Genomic DNA, 23920 nt, shown 5'->3' on the forward strand with positions numbered 1-23920 from the left:
TTGTGCTTTAGGAAAGTCAGGGGATACTGTGGAATGCCAGGAGTAGTACCCAAAAAACCTGTGTCATTGTCATTGTTTGTTAAGGTGATGTCATCAGCGTTTTCCTTCCTTTTTTGTGTACTTGTATTTTCGATTTTGGCTGTTTCTTGTGTGAGATTCGAAATATGTGTGATGTCTACTTGCTTGTGCTTATTCTAACTTCCTTATTTGTTTCATTTTGGTACAGGATTGGCATACATATGATCTATGCATATGTAAAATATCTCAATTAAGACAGTTCATAAAGAGTTTAAACCTCATAAAATCAAACAAACAGCAGTACAATTTGCATTTCTAAATCTCCAGTCTAAATAAAAGACTACAGCTGTGCAGTGGGACATTGAAAACCTTATTTTATTAGTTTATATTATAGAACATTCAATTTTGATCTGCTTTTCAGGGATCAAAAAGGGGTCTATTAAGTCAGTCAGACATTAATTAAACTAATAATATACACTATCACACAAAAATGTGTTCAAAGCCTTGGGAACTACTGATGTTTCATTTTCATTTTTCTTAAAGGATACATTAAAGTAGGATTAAAGGGTGTTGTTAATTTAAATACAATTTAATTTAATTTAATTGACTTGTTGAGTTTTTAGATAGGGAGAAGCTGAAGAGCTATAATGGCTTCTGGGTGCTTTGAAAAGTGCCTCTCAAGTTCCTGGGGAGAGAAACCAGAAGGGAGTTGGTACGCCTTGTTCTGGAAATGTTGCTAAAATACTTGACATTTTATGAGTTACGCAATTGAAATGCATTTATTCCTCCACATCATAAACATTTTCCACTGCCGTTCCTCTGTGCAGAACAACTAATTGGACAGAGTGTTCCCCCTTTACTGTATAAGGTCATAGAAAGGAAAATGATTCACTGAATTGAAGTTGTGGACCATTAAAAGTTATCAGTGTCCCACATATTTATTGCAAACAGTTGAATGAAATCAGTAGTTATTGTAAGGCACTAAATAACTTTAACCATATATATTTAAATATGATTTGAATGACATTTACATGTTTTGAATGGTTAGAGCATGTGTGTTTTTGTCCCTCAGGGAATTTTTGATGGGGTGGTAGTGGAGTGGAGGGGGGGTGGGGGGGTAGTGTTGGCATGGTCTATTAAGTTTGAGTCTATTTGCTTCAAGCTGTGCAAAAATGAAGTCGACTAGGAACTTGTATGACTCCAATTATGTAACAATTCCTAAAACTGATGCACTTTGTCAAGACTTGTTGCTTCAAATACTGACGCCGCCACGTATACAGAATCAGGGAGCTGCTATAATTACACCTCCTTCTTTTCTGCATTTGGTTCTGCTTAATTTATGTGCTGAAGCCAGAATGGGAAGAGCCAGTGCCACGTCGCAGACTCCTTTTCTTTTTTTATTCATATATTCTTCTCCAGATGTTTTTCTTCTTAATATTCCATGTGAACAGTGAAAAGGCATTAGTAATCCACCACAGAGCCATGACTCGGAGTTTGGAATTTGAGCAATGATGTGGAACTTTGTTAGAAGAAGAAAAAAAGAAGAAGAAGAACAATATTTATGACAGTGTGTGTCTTATGATATAACCCCCCCCCCAGCCATCCCCTCCAAGGCACTTATACCCAATAATGGATTTTTGTGAAATTATAGGCTGTATTTGTATTGAAACAACTGTCTACTTATGCAAACTGCAGTCTCAAATTATACAAATAACATTTGATGCTTCAAAAGTCTTTCATTTATTCCCCTTGACTAACTCCTGAGCCAAGCCTTTTTGGTTCACAGAATTCCAACTGGTCCAAACAATGCCAAACAAAATTCAATTTCATCATATAATAATTCACTGCACTATCAGATTCACTAACTGCTTAATTGAACATGGAATCAAACAGACCTGGTATTGTGGCCTCAATAGTATTCCCAGTAGCTGTGTGCTGCTGCAAACTCATACTATTACAGTGTTGCTAAAAGAGGCAAAACCTTGGAACGACCCTATTGTTTGCCTTTATGGGTCTCTGTAAGCTGCATGGTAGTGGAGATAAATGTACACACATTGACACAGCAGAACCTTTTTTCACAATGTGAGGATCCAATGCAGTTCACAACAATTGTCCCTGACTGACCAGAACTCAAGACAATACAAAACAGCACTCTCCAGTCTGAAAAAATAAATGTTATTTACATGGTAGTATATTTTGGGGGATGTGCATCATTATTAACAGTAAATTTATCAACTTATTAATCAATGTCTAAAGCAACGGCAAGGTTTTTGAAGACACAAGGATAGAGCTTTATTAAGATGTATTTTAAGTTGTATGCAGTAAATTCAAGCAGTTTATGTTTGTATGCATAACAGTAAAAGCAAGATCCAGGTGTTAAATTGAATTCACACACTAAAACAAATCTTAATCCACTTGGTTCTGACTGCTGGATGTTTATTCTAACAAACAAGCATGTTTAGCCTTTTAATAAGGAAAGGGAATAACATTATAAACATATACAGAAATAGCTAAGTGTTTTTAATGATAGGGTGTATATATATATATATATATATATATATATATATATATATACACCCTATCATATAAAGATAGAAATCAGCAAGAAAATGTGTTTGTTGAACAGGTTAGCATGAAGAATTAAGGTTGAGTCAAAATAAAAACACAAATAATATGCAGTTTGTTTTAAAAATGGTATATATGACTTAAAAATAAATAAATAATACCTCTATTTTTACTTTTTTTAACTTTTTTGTGAGTTTCAAGATAACATTTGAGAACACAGGGTTAAGTTTAGGACAGCCCACCACAGTCTAGCAAAAAGGGGGGCTTCCACATAGACCTGCCCACTGCAAACTTCTTCTCTGTGAACTTCTGAATCTGTTAGATTCTCCCAGGCCCTCACACAACCCACTGCTCTATTGGCTTTGCTGCTCGACACAAATCAGGTAAGAGGAATTTAAGAGCATCTCCTAAAGTATGTATTTTTTGTTTGTTTTGTTTCATTTATACTTATAAATGTTGTACTTCTGAGCAGTCCTTAGCTAAAGCTTTATAATTAATCTCTGCTCCAATTTTTGATTTGTTATATTTTTTCTGACTGTTTTTGATTTATTTATCTGATTTTGAACCAAGATAAATAGATACATATTATATTTCTTAAATCATTTATCATCAAATTTTGTCTTTTATTATAATATAAGCCAAAGTGTGTAGCTGAAAGTGTTTTGCAGTGATTCATTATTAACCCTTTCCTAATGTGATGCTTTGCTGTACCTATGCTTTTTTAAAGTTTGCATACTCCATGTGCAGTAATCTCCTTCAAACTCCATCGTTCTTGTTCATGTTTTCATTGTCTGAGCATAGTGAAGTGTTTTAACAATATATTATAATATATACTACTTTTAACCAATGCATATTGTTTTCTGTTTGTATTACATAGTTTTACACTTTTTAAATATCAGAGAACCTTGTTGTTGTTTTGTAGCATTATTTATTTCTTTGAATTTATTTTTCATGTTAAAAGTATTTAACTTATACATTACTGACAGAAATGTACAGTGAGGAGTGCATTGCATCTTTTTAAACCTTCTGTTTGCTTTGACAGTAAATGGATAAAGGGGTGCACAATCACTGAGTGAAATGTTAGTAGCACAATGTATTGTATTGCCATTGTGTGCCACATAGGCAGAGGGGGTGGGGATTGGGGGTTGAGGATAAAACTTCTCAAAGTTTCAAAGAAAGCCCTTCCTACTTGAACAAACCCCTCCTCATTACTCACACCAAAAGGAATGCTTGTTGCCATAGTAGTCAATCATGGCTATCACTGGGGTGTATGAGACTTCGCAGATGTTTAGGAATCCCAAGTGCTACTGTGAGATGAGCCCTGCCAACTGAAACTGTCAGAGAGAGTTCGATTTTCAGTCTGGAGCAAAGGAGAATTTGTTTATGCCCATTTCTACTGCCTCAAGTTAATTAAGAATATATATATATATATATATATATATATATATATATATATATATATATATATATATATATATAACAAATATTATATATGTATATATATCAGAGGAAAATATTGTCTGCTTGTGTTTATTTTAAGCCTCTTTTTTAAATCCGGGAGAGAGAGAGAAAGAGGAAAAAAAAGAATCTTATTTGGCAGAAAAACTTTTTTTTTGTCAGTTGGATTTCACTCTTTGTGTCTAAACAGAATAAATTAGAGTTAAAGTTGTTTCTCACAACAAGCCATGTAAACTGCAGCAGAGAGAGGGGGAACAAAAAACAGAGAGTAGCCAGGGCTGTCCAATATGTCTCGGTACGTAGTAACCCAAGAACAGAAGAAGGTAAAATGACTTCAAAAAGGTCGAGTGGCTCAGCACTTCGGTTACTAGGTAACAGACAGCAAAATTCAATTTCTTTTGATTCATTCTTGTGAAAAATACAAAGCTCACCTCTTTACGAATGGTTTCAATAACTAGCTTTAGGCTGAATTTCTTCTTATATTTTCTGAAAGGAAAAAAAAAACAGAATGTGTAGCCTTTGTAAGGCAAGTTGAGAGGTTTCATAATTAATTATGTGTTTTTACATGACACCTAAAATACTCCTTTCAAGAATGTTTAAGTAAATAAATAGTAGAAACCAATTATGTACACCAACCCTGTAAACAACTGAGTGAGAAGGAATAAAAAAATAAAAATTAAGGGGTTATAAATTTATAAATTAGTTATTCCTTAGCTAAAATAGAGTCATGCTTCTCTGCCAAAAAACATCATATTTGTAAGATCTTTTTTTTGTTGTTTTGTTTTAAGATGAAAATGGCTTTGGCAGGTGATACTTCTGGTGGTGGAAATATATATATATATAACAAATATTATATATGTATATATATCAGAGGAAAATATTGTCTGCTTGTGTTTATTTTAAGCCTCAGCATATTTAATGTCTGTGTAGAGGCATGCCAAGTGTCTGTCATATAATAACCTCTTTCCGGTGGCACAAGCAGTGGAAGAAACTTTTTTTTTTTTTTTTTTGCCAGCATGTAAATAAACAAACCTAGAAGAATTCAACTTTCAAATACAATAAGTAAGAAATGTATCTAGTATGTGTTTCTGTATCTCTCTATAGTTATATGTAGTCACTTTTTTCTTTACATATGTTATATAACTAAAGGAAATCGAATTATTATAAGAATAATATTCTGGGCTCTCTAAAAATCGTGATCTCCTTTTTGTTTTGAAATATCGGATAGCCTTTCTGATACCTAAAGGAAGCCCATATACAGTGTGGATTTTGGGGTGTTTTTTTTTTCTCTGATGTGGAAAGTACTTTTGCCACCGTGTAAAATCGAGGGCATCAATGACATGAAATGCTTGTGAATACTCTACTAATTAAAAAAGGGGGCATTTTCAAATGAAGGTACTCCTTAAACTGAATGAAATGCAATTGAGAATAAAATGTTAATCCCACATGACAGAGGGTCAGTGAAATTAGCACTGAAACTAACAAAGGGTAGGGGAAAGGATGGGAATTTGAAAGATTTAATGAGGGAATAGATTATTCTCCTTAAGAAACACTTGAGTCAGAGCTTCACCATTCCTTGCCATTAGTTAAATTGAAAGTTGCTTGGGACTTTTAATTCCCCCCAGCACAGTTCAAAGAAACTGTCCCTCACCAGTCTCCCTGGGTACAAGGAACTTGGAAGACTGGCAAAGAACTTGCTCCAAATCTCAAAAGAAACAATCCCGTCTTGACAGAACTTAGCTTTTGAAAAGATAAATCCGGGAGAGAGAGAGAAAGAGGAAAAAAAAGAATCTTATTTGGCAGAAAAACTTTTTTTTTGTCAGTTGGATTTCACTCTTTGTGTCTAAACAGAATAAATTAGAGTTAAAGTTGTTTCTCACAACAAGCCATGTAAACTGCAGCAGAGAGAGGGGGAACAAAAAACAGAGAGTAGCCAGGGCTGTCCAATATGTCTCGGTACGTAGTAACCCAAGAACAGAAGAAGGTAAAATGACTTCAAAAAGGTCGAGTGGCTCAGCACTTCGGTTACTAGGTAACAGACAGCAAAATTCAATTTCTTTTGATTCATTCTTGTGAAAAATACAAAGCTCACCTCTTTACGAATGGTTTCAATAACTAGCTTTAGGCTGAATTTCTTCTTATATTTTCTGAAAGGAAAAAAAAAACAGAATGTGTAGCCTTTGTAAGGCAAGTTGAGAGGTTTCATAATTAATTATGTGTTTTTACATGACACCTAAAATACTCCTTTCAAGAATGTTTAAGTAAATAAATAGTAGAAACCAATTATGTACACCAACCCTGTAAACAACTGAGTGAGAAGGAATAAAAAAATAAAAATTAAGGGGTTATAAATTTATAAATTAGTTATTCCTTAGCTAAAATAGAGTCATGCTTCTCTGCCAAAAAACATCATATTTGTAAGATCTTTTTTTTGTTGTTTTGTTTTAAGATGAAAATGGCTTTGGCAGGTGATACTTCTGGTGGTGGAAATATAAAATCAAATTAGTTACTCAAGAAACAGGTGTAACTTTCAAGTCTTAAATTTAACTTCGGACAGTTATTTTAGAGGTAGGATAACATTTGAAGGCAAATATGCTTGTGGTAAACAAAGTTGCATATTTACTAGGATTTAATAAGCTTCAAGAAACCACACTTCCTAAATCTTTCTAAGCATGTGCGTCACGCAGTAAACATCACAATTTCAATTAACCGACGTCTGAGAATTTCACAATATGCCAGCAGGTCCTTGTTTTGTTTTGCTTGCTATATGCTTTCATCATTTGTGCATTAATCCTGATGGGGCTTAATATGTGGCCCAGCTTGGTCTGGTTATTTTAGATTATATAATTCAATTTAATATAATTATTAAATTAAAAAGAATATGCACAGTTTAATAATGAAGTCAAAGGAGACCCCTTGCTTTTCTTTTCTAATTTCCCAATGAAATTGCTCATGCGAGAGGTCGTTTTAATTGAAATGATCTTTGTGCAGCTCTCACAGATGCTTTAATTGCTCTAATTGCAGATGCAGTTAACAATAAAACATTTCCCTGGTGATATTTTCAGCATTTCCTAAGGTTATAATGTTCTTACATTTTATAACAAGAAGGGAGAATTGCTGTTCTGGTAATAGCTCTCGGATACAAAATACGTCTCTCTTCGGGTTGTTGTTTATTAGTACTAAGATGATGATCATAATAATTAGGCAGGAAGGGTCAATTCCATGAAGCTTTGATGTTAAAACAAAAGGTCAGAAGGTGAAAAGTTTGTCTTCAAATATTTAAGTTTATTCCGCCTCTAACTGGGACATTTAGAGAGGAAAAAGTAACTGTGACTATCTGCAGTGTTATTGATATGTAGAAATGAAGAAAGGAGACCCTAATTCCTTCTAGAAAGTTGTACACAATAAAAGTAGCTTAAAAGAAATACGGCACTGTACTACTCATGCAACTGTGTTTATATCCCCGGTTTGTTTGTAGAAGGAAACTCCAAACTAAATATCGAGGGAAAAGGAGTTCTTTTAGCTTTTAAAGTTTCCCTTACCTCAGCCTTGTTTGTTTTCAGTTACTCTCCAAATAAAATAATTTAGTTTAACAGTTATGTAAGTCAACCCCTTAAGGGAGTGTTGTTACATTTTTTTTCTGGGGCTGACAAAAGGAACTAAATTAACATCCAAGCTAAATACAGACACCGTTCGAGATGCTGCCAATTAGTGTTGGCACACTGCGGTACACATCACCTACTGAAGCAGAAGTTGTTTTCCAAGTTCCAAATAAAATAACACCTCTTTAATTTTTTTAATATGCTTTTCAAAAGAGAGGATTCCTTGTATGTAACGTCTGAGATGGCATGTTTGGGAATGTCTGCCAGGGACTGACTGTACTTTTCCGAGTTGAATTATATCAAAGACAGAAGCCTAGCTGACCTCACCTCAGGAGCCTGGCTTTTTCTTCACTTTCCAAGGAAAATAAGGAAAAAGGAAGAGAGCTGTCGGTGCTTGGCATCATACTTCTGCCAAAAACCACAGACAAGTTAAATGTGGTCTAATCCTGAACTCTTCCATCCAGCTGCTCTGAATGTGACAGGACAAGGTGTCAATTTATGCCACGTCTACACCCATCTTGCTATCTATCTTGCATTTCAATCAGATTTGATTAAAACAAGACACCAAAATGTCAGCTGAAAATGTCAGATAACTTAAACTTAAAATAAACTGACACTACAGGAATTACACACACCAAAGATGGATACAAATGTGATGCCTTTTTATTTCTGTTAAATATACAGAATATCTAGTCCACTGAACTAAAATCTGGTCAGGATTAAAGGAGTGTTCATAAATCCTGTTTAGAATACATCCTACATAGATACACACTGTTCTTTTCATTTCTAATATTCCAGCCTTTGTAATCCCTAAATTGCTAGTGGAACTCAAAGACTTGGAAAACAATCACTAATGTTCATTTTCTACTGTATTCATCCATGCATAAATGACACTGGAGGTAGTAATAGCCACCCATCAGTTCATTTTAGGGTAATACAGACTTGAACTTGCATGTTTAAGGAGACTTATCTCTTCACAAATTATTTCTTAAAACCAAAATTCCAAAGGAGTTTTCTTTAAAAACTTCAATACTTGGTTGCAAGTTCTTTGCAGTCTGGAACCCATAGACATCACCAGATGCTGGGTTTCTTCCCTGGTGATGCTCTGCCAGACCTGCGCTGCAGCTGTCTTTAGATCATGCTTGTTCTTGGGGCATTTTGCCTTCAATTCTGCCTTAGAAATCAAAACAAACCAATCAGAGAGATAGCAAAAACATTAGGTGTAGCCAAATCAACTATTGGGTATATTCTTAAAAAGAACGCACTGGTGAGCTCAGGAACACCAAAATGCCCAGAAGACCACGGAAAACCACTTCACAACAGTTGGCCAGATCAAGAACACCTTCCAGGAGGTAGGCGTATCTGTGGCAAAGTCAACAATCAAGAGAAGACTTGAGTAAATACAGAGGGTTTACCACAAGATGTAAACAGGAAACAGGAAGACCAGATTAGAGTTTACCAAAAAAAACTCTAAAGAACCCTGTATAGTTCTGGAACATCCTATGGACAGATGAGACAAAGATCAAATTGTTCATCATGATGGGAAGAGAAGAGTATGGAGAAGGGAAGGAACTGCTCATGATCTGAAGCATACCACCTCATCTGTGAAGCATGTTATGGCATGGGCATGTATGGCTGCCAAGGGAACTGGTTCCTTGTATTTATTGATGATGTGACTGCTGACAAAAGCAGCAGGATGAATTCTGAAGTGTTTAGGGCTGTATTATCTGCTCAGATTCAGCCAAATGCTTCAAAACTCTTCACAGTGCAGATGGTCAATGACCCGAAGCATACTGCGAAAGCATCCAATACTTTTTTAAGGTGAAGAAGTGGAATGTTCTGAAATGGCCAAGTCAATCACCTGACCTGAATTCAATTGAGCAGCATTTCACTTGCTGAAGGGAAAACTGAAAGCACAACGCCCCAAGAACAAGCAGGAACTAAAGACAGCTGCAGTACAGACCTGGCAGAGCATCACCAGGGAAGAAACCCAGCATCTGGTGATGTCTATGGGTTCCAGACTTCAGACAGTCATTGAGTGCAAAGGATTTGCAACCAAGTATTGAAACTCACAATTTAATTCACGATAATGTTAGTTTGTCCAAATACTTTTGAGCCCCTAAAATTGGGGGGACCGCATATAAAAATAGGTGTAATTCCTGCACCGTTCATCCAATTTGGATGATACTATCTCAAATTAAAGATGAAAGTCTACACTTAAAGCACATCTTGATTGTTTCCTTTCAAATCCATTGTGGTGGCATACAGAGCCAAAAGGATGACAATTGTGTCACTGTCCAAATATTTATGGACCTAACTGTATATCATATGTCGTCAGTAGACCTCAGTGTATGTATATTGAGCACTGATGATCTCAATACTAAAATCAGATCCTTTCAAATCCCATTTTGTCTTAAGAACTCTTCTTAGTTTATGTATAACCTTATTTTATTTCACTTAATTTTTAATTTAGTGTAATGTGTGCTCTCGGGATAAGCAAATATAGTGGCATCCGGTACAATGGCTTTTAACTGGTTTCAAGCTTTGAAACTGATACACAACCCATATTTTTTTCTTCAAGGTAAATCTTCCCAGGCAAAAAGTCCACAATAACCTTCTCAGTACTTCAACAGAGGACAAACCATGTCACTCACAACTTTAGAGCATTTTACCACAAAATATGTTTCTTAATGTAAGGGTTTAGTATGCCATTTTCCATAGATGTTATTTGTTGTGAGTTTATGAGTGAGTTGCATGTTTTCAACAAGCAATGACTTTGTATTTGTAAAAGCAAGTTTTTACATATATTGTATTAGTATTAGGTCCATAAACTAATGAGACAGTTACAAATTTGAAGCTATTCTCAACCCTCCAGCTTAGTGACAGTGTTATTTTTATTCAGTAGCATTTCCTTTGCCCCCTGCCAAGGTCTATACTTTCAAATCTAAGGAAGTACGTGCTGATCACGACAATCAAGGATTTGCTTTGAGACATTTTCTCAGGATAGATGTCTGCAGGAGAAGCAGATAATATCTCTATTTCAGTAACAAAGCTTTCTTCTTCCTGATTTATATGTTTTGATATTTTGGGGGTTCTTTTCTTTCTCACACCATTTCATGCTCAAGTATTTATGCACATGTAACAATGTAAGCAAGCAGAACTGAATGGAAATATGGTTATGGAACAATAAGTGACCCGTCAATCCCTTCAGCCATCTCATTTAAAACAAAGAAGCATTATTGATGGCAAGAAGAAAACACTGACAATAAGCTAACATTTGAAACTGAATACTTTTCCGCAAGGCTTAGTTATTGAGGTGGATGGCTTAAGGTCCTCCAGTTGAAACTGAAAGGTGCTTATCTCTGAATCAGTTGGTGTATCCATGAGGTCTAGTCTTTTGAAAAAAAATGACTAAGATGAAATCTCTCATATTGGAATGTGCATTCAACCAGGGGAAGGGTTTATAGCAGGAGTCTAATGAAAAGAGAGAGGTCAGACGCACATAACACACAGACCTCAGGCAAAGAAATATTATGTTTCGAATCTGTGAACTCATATAGACAAGGACTTCTTATTTTATTATTATTTTTTTTTACAAATAATACAAATAAAATGTAGTATGACAGAGCCGGGGGAAAAGTTGCATGCAATGTAAGCTGAGGTGGAGTAGAGCAAGAAATATCTCTGGGGAAGCTGGACTTTAACGCAAACAAAACTCACATTAAAAGATTCATTTTCTGCAAACCACTGGGGTGGAGACTTTTCAAGTTGAGTATGAAACTCTAGCTATATTGATTCACAGCATTTCAGCTTAAAGTTAGAAATATTTTGCTTAAAGTTAAGGTATTCCTGTACACCCATAGGTATTCCTGTTGCTTGGGAAAAGTGGATATTTTGAGTAAAACTATTTCAACAGACATTTTATATCATCAATGCTTTATATATCCATGCCTATATTCTGTATTGATTTGTTGTAGAAAAGCCTCTTCTGTGAAATTATGAGTTATTCCTTGTAAAGCACCATGTGAGTTTAGCTTCAAGGGTGCTGTGTTGGAACGTTTGATTGATGGGGAGTTCTGTCTGCAGGCCAGTTTCATTCTTGGAGAGTAGTCAGAGTCTACATCTGGATGATCTCTGTTTGACCGGGTTTGTGTAAATATTTGGGAGTTATTTCACTGTATCTAACCTGCCTGCTGTAGCACAGATTACTTTGACTGAGGGGCATGATTCTGCACATTTCAGTCAATGAACAGGTTTGTAGTTTTTTCATTGGGAGTAACAGGAGAAAGGAGGATGTTGCGGAGGGCCGGGTCAGATGCCACTGCAACCTTAAACATGATATCTTAAAGATTTGAAAGGCATTTTGAACCCTTTTAATGAATGTCACGTTTATGCAGCTATAACCTCAATTGTATGTTGAGGATTCTCTGAAACTGTGGATGCACTTTATTTTGTGTGACAGAATCATGTTTTTTGCATGAAATTAATGCACTGGTTGTGGACTACCGAATGTTGGATTCTGACTTTTGTTGTCTTTTCCAGGTTGAGTCAGAAAATGCGGGTGTGGATTGTCTTCCTCCTCTGCCTGGCCAGCAAGGCCATGGCTGCTCCAGTAAGTTCTCATCTGCTTTGGCGTAGTCCCAACTAGAACATGAATTACAAACTCACACAGTAAACAACTGCATTTTTAAAATCCCATAATCTGTACCATGCTGCCATGAATCCCAAATCTAGATGTATGGAACTACAGCCTTCCCTACAAATCTTCAGTGGCATTTTTACTACCTTCAAGACCCTTAACATGTGATTCCCTCTGTTAAACAGTAGTCACCCTTAAAACACTACTATCCCACAAAACAGGCTGCTTTCATTCTGGCACAGTTCCTTCCCCCATCTTCAGGGTGTAGAATGTGTCTGAGGATGTAAGAGTTTGTGAAAAGTAGAAGAAGTGAAGACTTTGGTGTTTGACCAGACACATCACAATTAATCTACTTGTATTGTCTTTGAAATAGCTTAGGAAACAGAATCACTTAAAAGTTGGCTGTTTTATCTTTCAGACTGAAGAGGAGCCAATCATTGATGAGGTGAGTGAAGAAGGCTTAAAAATAGTATTACAATAGATTTTAATATATCTTATATTTGAACAGAATACAATATGAGATGTAGGTCAACATATGCGGCATCCAGCAATCCCATATTTAATGGGTATGACTCACCAAATGAGCAATATAACTCATTGGTTTATCTTGGAATAAAGTGAATGTCTATGTTAAAAGAATCATGGCTCTCTTTGCCATATAATATCCAATTGTCACTCACTAAGTGGTGAATGATAGCAGATATATTTGTTGGTAGAAATGTCACAGTGTAACACTTCTTCGTAGTTATTTCAAAGCGTAGATTTTGTAATGGATAGAGCAAGACAGAGCCATAACAAAGTTGAAATCCATGAAATCAAAGATGCTGCCCTAATTCCAAGAAAGATAATTACTTTCTGAGACTAGGAAAATGTACTTACCGGCACATTCACTCAAGACAGTTGAATAGCAGCACGTGGGTGGATAAGATAATTTTATAATCCCTTTGTGAAAACTTGCTTGGTAATAATATTTGAACAGTTTTTGTAATTTAAAACTCTCCGTTGTCCTCATGGGTTAAGTCTGTAAAACTGCTCCCTTCATTCACATGCACTTTTGCTCCTTTCCCACAAAGATTTTTTTTTTTTTCCAGCTGTGTTCATATTAGCAAGTGTGCATTTGTTCTGGTTTGTTCAGTAGTCCAAAGGGATTTTTCACAGTTGTTTTTCTTTCCTTTTTTTTTTTTTAAGGACCAGCAAAATGCAGTCTAAAATGTTATAACAAACATTGTGGAAGCATGAATTTGTGGTTCCACACACAACATTGAAAATAAATAAATACATACATATGCTTAACACAAAACATGAAAACAAATATAATCTATCAAGACATTCACAATTTTTTGGTTTTATTCTTTCCAGTAAACCAGCTTTTCAGGTGCCCTGTCCTTCACTGTATTGAATATGTATGTTGGAAAATACAATATAATCTTAAAGCCAATAACATTACAGTGCAGACACTAAAATTATATCTTAGTACCATTAGATTTTTTCCAGTGGTTTCTCATTGTTTGGCATGGTGCTAACTTGTTTTTTTATTTTTCTAAGGTGATGGAAGTGGGCGCCAACCCAGTCCAGGTGGAGACCGGAGAATTCGACGAGGCCATCGATATTACTGAGGATGTGGCTGCTGAGAGTGAGTTCTGTACAAAGCTGAACAATTAGAGTCATCGACTGCATGTCTGCAAAAATATATTCCTCTGAGGCTAAAATCCAACTTTCTTCTGGTCTTAAAAGAAAAATAAAAATAAAAAGATTAACTCACAATCATCTGGACAATTCAACTAAATTAAATTAAACAAGTATTTAGTATCACTGAATTTGGTGAATTGTCATTTATTCTGTGATCTTCTGTTAGAGAATATATTTGTAGTTTTAGGGGGGGCTCACAAGCTGATATGTAGTTATAGATATAAGAAAAAAAATAATTAATGCATACAAATATTTATACATATACGTTCCAATATTCAAAATTATATTTCATGATATTTTCAAAATCTATTGCAAACAGATTTTTGTATCTATCAATGATGTGTTTTCTCTTTGCAGACCCTTGCCTCAACCACCACTGCAAGAAGGGCAAGGTGTGTGAGGTCGATGAGAGCAACACCCCAATGTGCGTCTGCCAGGATCCCTCAACCTGCCCCGCTTCCGTGGGAGAGTTTGAGCATGTGAGTACCAGCTGGATAAAACTGTGAATGAGCAAAGAATAGCTTTTTTTGCAGTGATTTCTCTGATTTCTGTGCCTGTTTTCTGAGCCTACAGTACGGCAGTAGAGCCAGCGGCACATATTCCAGCACATTTTGGCCAAGCTTAATATTTATATTTATCTATTTATGTTGGCAACAGCCCCTGAGCTATAAGAGAGGGCTTCAGATTGGCCTGCTGATGTAATGTCTGATTTATATGTATTTTTAAGTTGGGTTTAAATAATAGATTTCCTTAGCTGTCAAGGGCTGACCACCTGTCATCGAATGTACTATAACGTTGACATTTGTCTGACAGGAAACCGTAGAGAGAGGGGAGAAAATGCCTTTTAATTAATGTTCTTTCTGATTGTGGTCCATCTGCAGGTCTGTGGTACCGACAACAAGACCTATGACTCCTCCTGCCACTTCTTTGCCACCAAGTGCGCCTTGGAGGGCACCAAGAAGGGACACAAGCTGCACCTGGATTACATCGGACCCTGCAAATGTAAGCACAGACTGCCTGGAGTTAGCTGTGGAGCCATATATGGAACAGAAGAACAAAAGCAAAGAGCTTAGATAAAGACCAGGAATTCCACCTCCGCTGAAGCTCTGAGGAGACAGTTGCTTTTCAGAGCAAAGCCTGGTCACAATGGTTTTCCCACTCTCAGCTATTTACCAAAGCCAACAGGCAGCAGCTCGCGGTGATTGATGCTCCAAACCGAAAAGGCCTCATTCACATGTCTGAACACAGAGCGCTTAGAGAACAGAACAGGCTAGAACTCGTCCCCCATTAATCACCTTCATAAATTACACATCATCCAGCTAATCTCTTCTCGAACAGTGTCATTCAGTGTCGGAGAGGGAAGGAGTTTAGGGCCAAAAGGAATGGATGGAGCTTGACAAGCCGAAATCTAACGTGTGCAAACTAAAAGCAAGGCATTTAGGAGTGGTGAATTATGATTAACATGGTTAGGCGGGTGGGTATATTTAATCTGCAGTCTTTCTTTGCTTTGGCAGAGCTGGGTCATGTTTTGCTGTAGGAAAATATAATATTTTAATAGTCTCCTTTATGCTGGAGTGTTGAATGTAATTTGTTTTCTTTTTTATTTAATGTAATGTGCAGGCAAATTAATTGTTTGATAAGAAACACATTTCAGAGGAGTACTATGTACAGCACACATTTGCATAACATATACCAAAGAATGAGAACTAAGATATGAACTACTACAGTTTTTCATTTTATAGTGGACTATAACACAATTTGACAGGGAGTTTACCTTAATTTACTTCTATAACAGTGAAGTGTTGCTTGTAATTGCCTTATATATATATATATATATATATATATATATATATATATATATATATATATATATATATATATATATATATATTGTTTTGTATCCATATAATTTAATTAAGCAGTTATGCCCTAACAGTTTTATTTTTACAGTTTATCACATCTTCTGTTCAAATTGTGAAGACACCTCTATGAATGTCCAAAACACTGTTTAACCCAAGGAAAAATCATATATTTAAGCAGGTTATTAATGAAAGCCAAATGGTGGATTTTGTTTATTATACTTAGCATCTTTTCACCCTTGGCATCGCAGTGTGTTCTCCTGGGGTTTGAATCATAAGCAGTGCCCTGGCTGTATTTGGATAATTTAATGCTTTGGCGCTTGGCAGTTCTAACTGTCTGCTCCTTGAAATTTTCCAGTTATCGCTCCCTGTCTGGACAATGAGCTGAGCGAGTTTCCTCTGCGTATGAGGGACTGGCTGAAGAACGTTCTGGTCACCCTGTACGAGCGCGATGAGGAGAACAACCTCCTCACCGAGAAGCAGAAGCTCAGAGTGAGTTTGGGCCCTACCCCTTTCGCTACATACTAATAATAGTAGCAGCTGTAGCAGTAGTAGTTCAATTTTCCCAAATATGCTTTACCCTTTAAAGGTCATCGCCCATAATGCACTGCTGACACAATGTATGCACTCACATGTGACTCCTTGCCTTCCCTCGTGTGATACTGAACAGGTGAAGAAAATCTATGAAAATGAGAAGAGACTCCACGCTGGTGAACACTCCCTGGACCTGCTGGCCCATGACTTTGAGAAGAACTACAACATGTACATCTTCCCCGTGCACTGGCAGTTCGGCCAGCTGGACCAGCACCCCATTGATGGGTATGCAGCATTCACCTTCTCTAGAGAATGAGCAGTCCAATATCCGAGCTTGCCATCACTGCTTTCACGTGGTCAGAGCATTACGCAACAGTTTGTCCGAAAAAGCACAATTACCTTAATTTGTGTTTATTTTTTCCAGGTATCTATCCCACACTGAGCTGGCCCCCCTGCGTGCTCCTCTCATCCCCATGGAGCACTGCACAACCCGCTTCTTCACCCAGTGTGATGCTGACAATGACAAATACATTGCCCTGGAGGAATGGGCTGCTTGCTTTGGCATCAAGGAGCGTGAGTATCCATTAGCAGGACATCTTTGATGGGATATCATCCTCGTTAGATTTTATGAGAGAACTTTAGCATTCCAGAGAATCTAACTTCGTGGCATCTAGCAAGTAGCTACAGTATCACACATCCAGTGCTGAAAGGTTTTTAATGCATTTGAGAGATTCTTCAGTGCAGCAAACATTCCCAAGGGTCAGGCAGCCGGTGTTGCTTAAAAATAAATCTTCACTGAGTCTCTAGAGTGATAGTCCAATGTTAAAGGAGATGTTTGGAAATGCAGAACCATAATTCTATAAAAATCTGTGAAACGTATATCTCTGGATATAGTATGAGAAAATTGAGCTTTTTCTACAGTTAACAATCAAATAAATTGAGAGAAAACAAATATCAAGGGGTGAAGGGTTTGATTCAAGACACTGAACCATTCAGAAATACAAAAAAACAAGTGCAAGACTTTTACTAACACTGCTGTTTGTGTTTTTCAGAGGACGTTGACAAGGACCTTGTCATCTAAATTCAGCTCATGACTGACTCTTCATTACCTTCATTGGGACGAGGTGCTAACCCATAGAAATTAAACGCAATGTCGGTGCTAATCTCATTGTTTATCAACCTACCTATACCACTAAAAAAAAAATCACAAAAAAAAACATGCACACTTCAAAACATCATTCATAAAACCTGAGTAAATGATTTTCCAGATGTGTTCTTTTTTACTTGTTTGTTTGAAGCAGTAGCTCATTTCTCAGATGTAACCTATTGCCAATTAACCCTGTAATAAAAGTCAGAGGTAGTTGTTTAGCCGGATGGTGGATTGGATTAAGTTGGACTGTCGGACCATGTATGTTGAGAAGGTTATGTTGTGGATGTTTTTTTTTCAAAATTTGATATTTTTTTCACTTAATCAGGGCTTGAATTTAATTTTAATTTGGCATTAATAAGGAAACAACTGTAAAACTAAAATAAAGTTTCTAAATAAATTTTCTTTTCTCTTGCTTTTAGAACTTTTTTATTGTTTTTGTTTTATGCACTTTTCGGTGGTGGTAACAGACATTAAGAATGGGTTTTTATTTATTTATTTTTATTTAGCTCTTAAATTCGAGCCCTGCTCTGTGTGTCAATTCACCATTTTATGTTTCCTGTTACCCAGAAGGGCATGTGTTGAGTGTTTTTAAAAATAAAAAAAAGTTAATTTCCTATGAACAAAATGAGGATGGAATCTCGCAGGATGAGAATTTTTCTACCTCTTAAGTGTTCACTCTCCTTTGACACAAGTGTGAGCAATCTAAAAAAAATCTATACAGCAATAAAAAAATATTTAAAAATTACCAACAGCCTTTGCATGCATTTTAAATCTTTACATTTTCCTTTTTCCTGCCATAGTAAATATTAACAACATTACAACACCATTAATACAATTCTGCCTATTTAAAAATTTGAGTATGCTACTTCTGTGGTATTAGTAAACAATGAGGTGAACAAGTCATGCATTAAATAAATAAACACTTAAAATAGAAGCATAAGCACAAATATCAGATTGTTGTTAAAATGATGTGTATTTTTTATTTTATATTTAGATTAATAGATAAATAGTGAAGTATATTTATACTATCTTAAAAAAAAACACATATTGACTCTCTGTATCTTAATATCAAACTCCTGGTAATTGTACAGGCCTGCTTTTCAAACCCATCCTTTACAAACTTACAAATAATAACCTGACTTTTGTTTTAACCTGAATCAAAACCCTCATAAAGTTATACAGTATGAGTAGAAATAATATACCTTTTCAGATTTAGTTTTTTTATTGTTGTTGTGGTTTGTTTTGGTTTTTTTTTTTGTTTGTTTGTGTTTTTAGTTTTTTCAAATGCCCTGGAAGAACTGCAATTTGGCCTTCTATAACAATTAAGATGTACAAGTTTTTAATTTTGGTCTACACTGAAAGGTCTAAAACTGAACCTGTCAACATAGCCATACAGAAAGCTTTGCTTGTAATAAGGGACATTTACACAAATAAAAACATATTTACAGTTTGAGGCTGGTTAAAACCTCTGGATTTTTTTCTCTCCTCACGTGATATAAACATGAGAAAAGGCAGCTAGGGCGAATGGACAGAGGGGGTTAAGAAGCGAGGGAGAGAAAAAAGAAATAGGAAACATATGGTATACATTTCACAGAGGACGTGAAGCTTGGATAGCGTCCTTCACAAACACCACATCTCTTTATATGGTTTTACACACCCTGTAATTGGAGGTTTTCTGAATTGCTGTAATCTAAAACCTATTTCAAGACTTCAATGTATTTTGCAGGAGTATTAATGCTGCACGCAGATGGAGCTAAAATAAAAGAGAGGTCGCCTCGTGTGACTGTATGTATGAATCATTCCAGGTAGCTGGGGATTTATATTCTGCTACCATGCAGTGGATCATTATTTTGGGGATGACAACAGATCAGAAAATCTCATCCAAAAAAGAATGATACAAAAATAAAATCAGATAGATAATCCCTCTATAATTTCCAATTCTTCTGCAAAGCTCTGCAATTAAATCATGGAATGAGGTTTTCCCAGAATATCTTCCTTTGCGTGTAAAACCAGTAGCGTGGACTGTGTCCATCCTTAATAATCACTTCATTGAAAATTAACCAATATTAATCAGCTAAAATTACATGACCGAAACTTTGTGTTCTCTTAGTCCAACTAAGTTATATTGGTTTTGCTGGAAGAGTGGATAAAGAACTGAATCAATAATGTCCCACCTTTCCATGTCATATAGTTTCTGTTTCAGTGAAAACCTTTCTTGAAAGACTTCATCATCATCATCATCGAATTCACTGCTCCAACCCATTGTTTATGCGTCAGAAGTATGCTGTTATCTGCCATGGTTACCTTGTTTTCTTTTATTTCGTGGGAAGATGTTACACTCCCACTGTTTCTTTTATCGCTTTAATTGAAATTCTCATTCTGCTTCCATAGAAACATCACTTATCTTTCTGTTCTTAAATTAGAGAAACACAGAACAAGATGATTTATACTTTTTTAAATAAGCATTTTCTGCTCCAGTCTCCCTTCAGGTAAAAGTATTTATTTGCAGCTATACATAATATGTTTTTGTAGAACAGAGTAAACATATTAATACATTCACCTCCAACTCCAATTTAATCTCAGCCATAAATTAACAGATTAACCTAATACAAATCTTCAAATGTTTTTTTTCTTGTCTGTTTTTGGATTGTTCAGTTCATGTGTTTACAATCATATTCAGAAAAGGAAGCAACGGAAATCACAAACAAAGAATTGTCTTAATTGTATCAAAAATGTCTACATCATCAGCATGTGTTGCCAATATATCAGCTCAGGGAGTTGTACATACCTGTGAGATTCCACTGCTGACCAAATAAGAGTGGTGAACCATAAAACCATGACCTTTGACTGGGGCTGCAATGAGTTAAATCCCCACATAGATCCTCTTTGACATGTGCTAGCCTATTATGACACACGATGCTCTGTGACAAACAAGGACACCACTGAAAGATAGTATTGAAGTGAAGCATAAAGGGCCGGTTTGTTTCAATGACGTCTCCATAGCAATGCTTCCTGCATTGTATTTTGCCAAAAAAACATTCCTTTAAAAGTCACTTTGTTGTCTACGGAGGAAACAGACAAAACGTGTTCAGAGTAACTTGAACAGTCTTGATATTGAAATAAAACTAAACGCATTGAGTCTTTTCTACCTTTTCTCTTAAAAATGTAAGTAAATTCAAACTATTTTCACATTGTAAGAAATAAAACCCAATGATGATGAATTTTAGATTATGATACTAAAATATAAATGTATGAAAATGGTTTCACCTAAAATACAAATTTTCTTTGCATGAAAACATTATTATTATTATTATTATTATTATTATTATTATTATTATTATTATTATTATTATTATGCATAATAAAAAATATTTCCTATTCTTAATAAATGCTTTTAAATGCCTAGTTTGCTATCTAAGATCCTGACATAACTTCTCAAGTTAATTTTATAAAACAGGAATGAAAGAAAATGATAAAGGAGTCCAAAAATAAATTCTTAAATCCCTTCTTTCTATATTTATTTATTTAATCATTTATTGTTTGCCTAATGGGAAACACTGTATACAAAAGAAATACTTACAATATTGCATTATGCTGTTGGAGAATAGACTGTTATTGTAAAAGAACCTAAGAACTAAACCAGACATTGTGAAGCTTTGTTTCGTTCTTTAATTCATTTGCCATTTTATCAGGCCTGCAGCAAAAGTGGCTGTTTCTCTCTGCTCAAAAACAGTTGAACATCACATTAGATTTGCTGTGAAAGGCTTTCTGAGAGCCTCTTGGGTCCTGCTGTTTCTAGGACACCCTGTTACCAGCTGCACCTTCACAGCCAGAGACAAAGAGCCGGAGCGAGAGGAACAAGCAGCAGCCCCACCCTGAAACAACAGCTGCTCGCAAAACTGAACAGCGAAGCAAATCTGAACTATGCCAGCCACAGCACATGAGTAATAAAATGCATTACACAAAAGCATCAGAAAACGAAAGGCTATTATTATTATTGTGGTTGTTTTTGTTCTACTTTGTTTTAAATGATTTTCCTTTATTATTATTATCAGTTTTTCCAATAACTAAAATAATGTGTCAGAAAACCTAAACAATATAGATTTAGAATAACATTTTAGATACATGTCATTTTTTCCCCAGGATTCCAGGACAACATGAAACAATATTTAAACACCTGTATATAATACTTTTCATAATAATAATAACAAATCCCTTATACATTATATATTATACATATAATAGACTGTATTTATAATAAGCTGTGATTGTGTTAAACTGTTTTTCAAGGGTTTTGATGTGTATTTGTTTCTTGTTTTTCACAAATCCCGCCCAACATGGTATGAGGTGGACATTGTCTTTCATTGCCTCCTGGTTCTTTACATGCATTTAGTCAAATAGTCCTGAACAATAACAATGGAAAGGAGAATTCCAGCAAGATTATATATGAACAGCTGTCTTGTTGGCCAGAGGGATGGGAGGGTTTTCCATACACAATAAGCTTTGCCATTATTTTAGTCATCTGACAACGAGACCTGACAGTTGGAAATCATAATACTGAACTCTAACTGAGTAACTGTAAATTCGATTGGAAATGTTACAAGTCCAAGTTCTTGCTTTATTTATTTAATAAACATCTATTGTAATGTCTACTCTTCTAAAGCATACATGTAATCCAATTAACATTTTTTTTTTTTGGTATTGAGTCAAAATTATAGTGTAGTCTTTCAAGAAGTCTGAATTTGGAAGCTTTTACCACTCCTACAGATGACTAATACATTATTTGCAGAGTTCAGTCTGTAAGGTTTATCAGTTGCTGGAGATTGCTAGGGATTTCAGAATTAAAACAATGGCATTTTACAAAGGGAAAACAAGTTTTAAAGGAGACACACACATACAAATCAACAGTAACCTATCGTGTTTATTTTTATCCTCTCATTTTCAGTCCTAGACTGTCTTAAGTCGTGGCTTTTGTGCTCAAAAATATGAATTATTCCAAGTAAAAACAACAAGTTGGAAAACAACATTTAAATCCCAGACATCCTGAGGAAGTCATCTGAAATCAGTTAACTCTCTTGCAAAGTTATTTTCAATGAGGAAAACTCATGACCAGCTGGGGGGAGTACGCTGCCCTCTACTGTATGGTATCGGAAATAGCTTTCTTTTTTTTTTTTGCTAAATTTCTGTACTCCTGTACTCAACTGTGGGGCTTCTTGCTTTACACAATATATAAAGAAACAAGTCACAATACATACTAATGTACTGACACTTCTTATTCAACTCTTTCCAAAATAAAAAATAACTCTGGTGCTAGTGAGTAAACCAGAAATAACAGGGTCCTGAATAACACACCCGCAAGTCATATCAGCCACGCTGCATCCTCAAAAGTACTCCTCTGTCAGCTGACATCTTGTATTCGAGTAATTTAATTAGACATCATATTTTGTATGTATTTATCATCTATGAAATCAGATGCAGCTCTTCAAAGGGGTAGCTACTGTATGGTCACAAGTCAATGATACGTATGTGTATGTTTATCACCTGTCTCCATAATTCCCAGGACATTTAAAATGATCCTACCATTAAACTAAAAGGAATTAATGCATACATTAACTATAAAATCTTTCCGAAGATTAATATTGGTTCTTAATTATAGAGGTACACTACTGGTCAAAAGTTTTAGAACACCCACATTTTTCCAGTTTTTATTGAAATTCAAGCACAGTTTTTAGGTACAGTTTCCTACACCATCAAAAGGCAGTTGGAAACTGGAGGAAACTCTGACAGGAATAGGTCTGCAGACTCAAAGCCACAACAGAATCAGAAGACAAGTTTCTGAGAGTCAACAGCTTGAGTGATAAGCGGCTCACAGGACAACAGCTTCAAGCACAGCTTAACACTGGACGCAGTAAGCAAGTCTCAGTTTCAACTGTGAAGACAAGACTTCGAGCTGCAGGTTTGACAGGTCGGGTGGCAGTAAGAAAACCATTGCAAAGATGGCAAAATAAGAAAAAGAGGCTTGCCTGGGCCATGAAGCACCGCCAGTGGACTACTGAAGACTGGAAGAAGGTCTTATGGACCGATTAATCACAATTTGATTAACGCCTGGTTTTTGTACGCCATCGAGTAGGCGAAAGGATGGTTCCTCAGTGTGTGACACCAACTGTCAAACATGGAGGAGGTGATGGTCTGGGGCTCTTTTGCTGGATCCAGAGTCAGTGAATTGCACAGAGTGAGTGGCACCCTGAACCAAAACGGCTACCACAGCATTTTGCAGCGCCATGCAATACCCTCTGGTATATGCCTAGTTGGTCAGGGGTTCATCCTACAGCAAGATAATGACCCAAAACATGGGATGAACTGGACAGACGGGAGAAAGAAAAAGCAACATAAAAGTTCAACACAT

General features: G+C 35.9%; 1 protein-coding gene across 1 annotated transcript; it reads left to right on the forward strand.

Moving 5' to 3' along the window:
• The first annotated feature begins 2836 nt into the window (after positions 1-2836).
• On the forward strand, positions 2837-18967 carry sparc (secreted protein, acidic, cysteine-rich (osteonectin)). The gene is made up of 10 exons (XM_066716625.1): positions 2837-2966; positions 12186-12255; positions 12701-12727; positions 13828-13915; positions 14329-14450; positions 14853-14973; positions 16189-16322; positions 16501-16649; positions 16789-16937; positions 17417-18967. Exons 2-10 carry the CDS (start codon positions 12199-12201, stop codon positions 17443-17445), a joined length of 876 nt encoding a protein of 291 aa, XP_066572722.1. The 5' UTR covers positions 2837-2966; positions 12186-12198; the 3' UTR covers positions 17446-18967.
• Positions 18968-23920: the final 4953 nt, after the last annotated feature.

Source organism: Amia ocellicauda, chromosome 11 (genome assembly GCF_036373705.1).
Source record: "Amia ocellicauda isolate fAmiCal2 chromosome 11, fAmiCal2.hap1, whole genome shotgun sequence".
NCBI classification, from domain to species: Eukaryota; Metazoa; Chordata; class Actinopteri; order Amiiformes; family Amiidae; genus Amia; species Amia ocellicauda.

Coding starts and splice junctions, on each gene's coding strand:
- sparc (XM_066716625.1), top strand. CDS start 12,199: ATGCGGGTGTGGATTGTCTTCCTCCTCTGCCTGGCCAGCAAGGCCATG. Junction 12,728..13,827: donor AGGAGCCAATCATTGATGAG/GTGAGTGAAGAA, acceptor TATTTTTCTAAG/GTGATGGAAGTGGGCGCCAA. Junction 16,650..16,788: donor GACCAGCACCCCATTGATGG/GTATGCAGCATT, acceptor TATTTTTTCCAG/GTATCTATCCCACACTGAGC.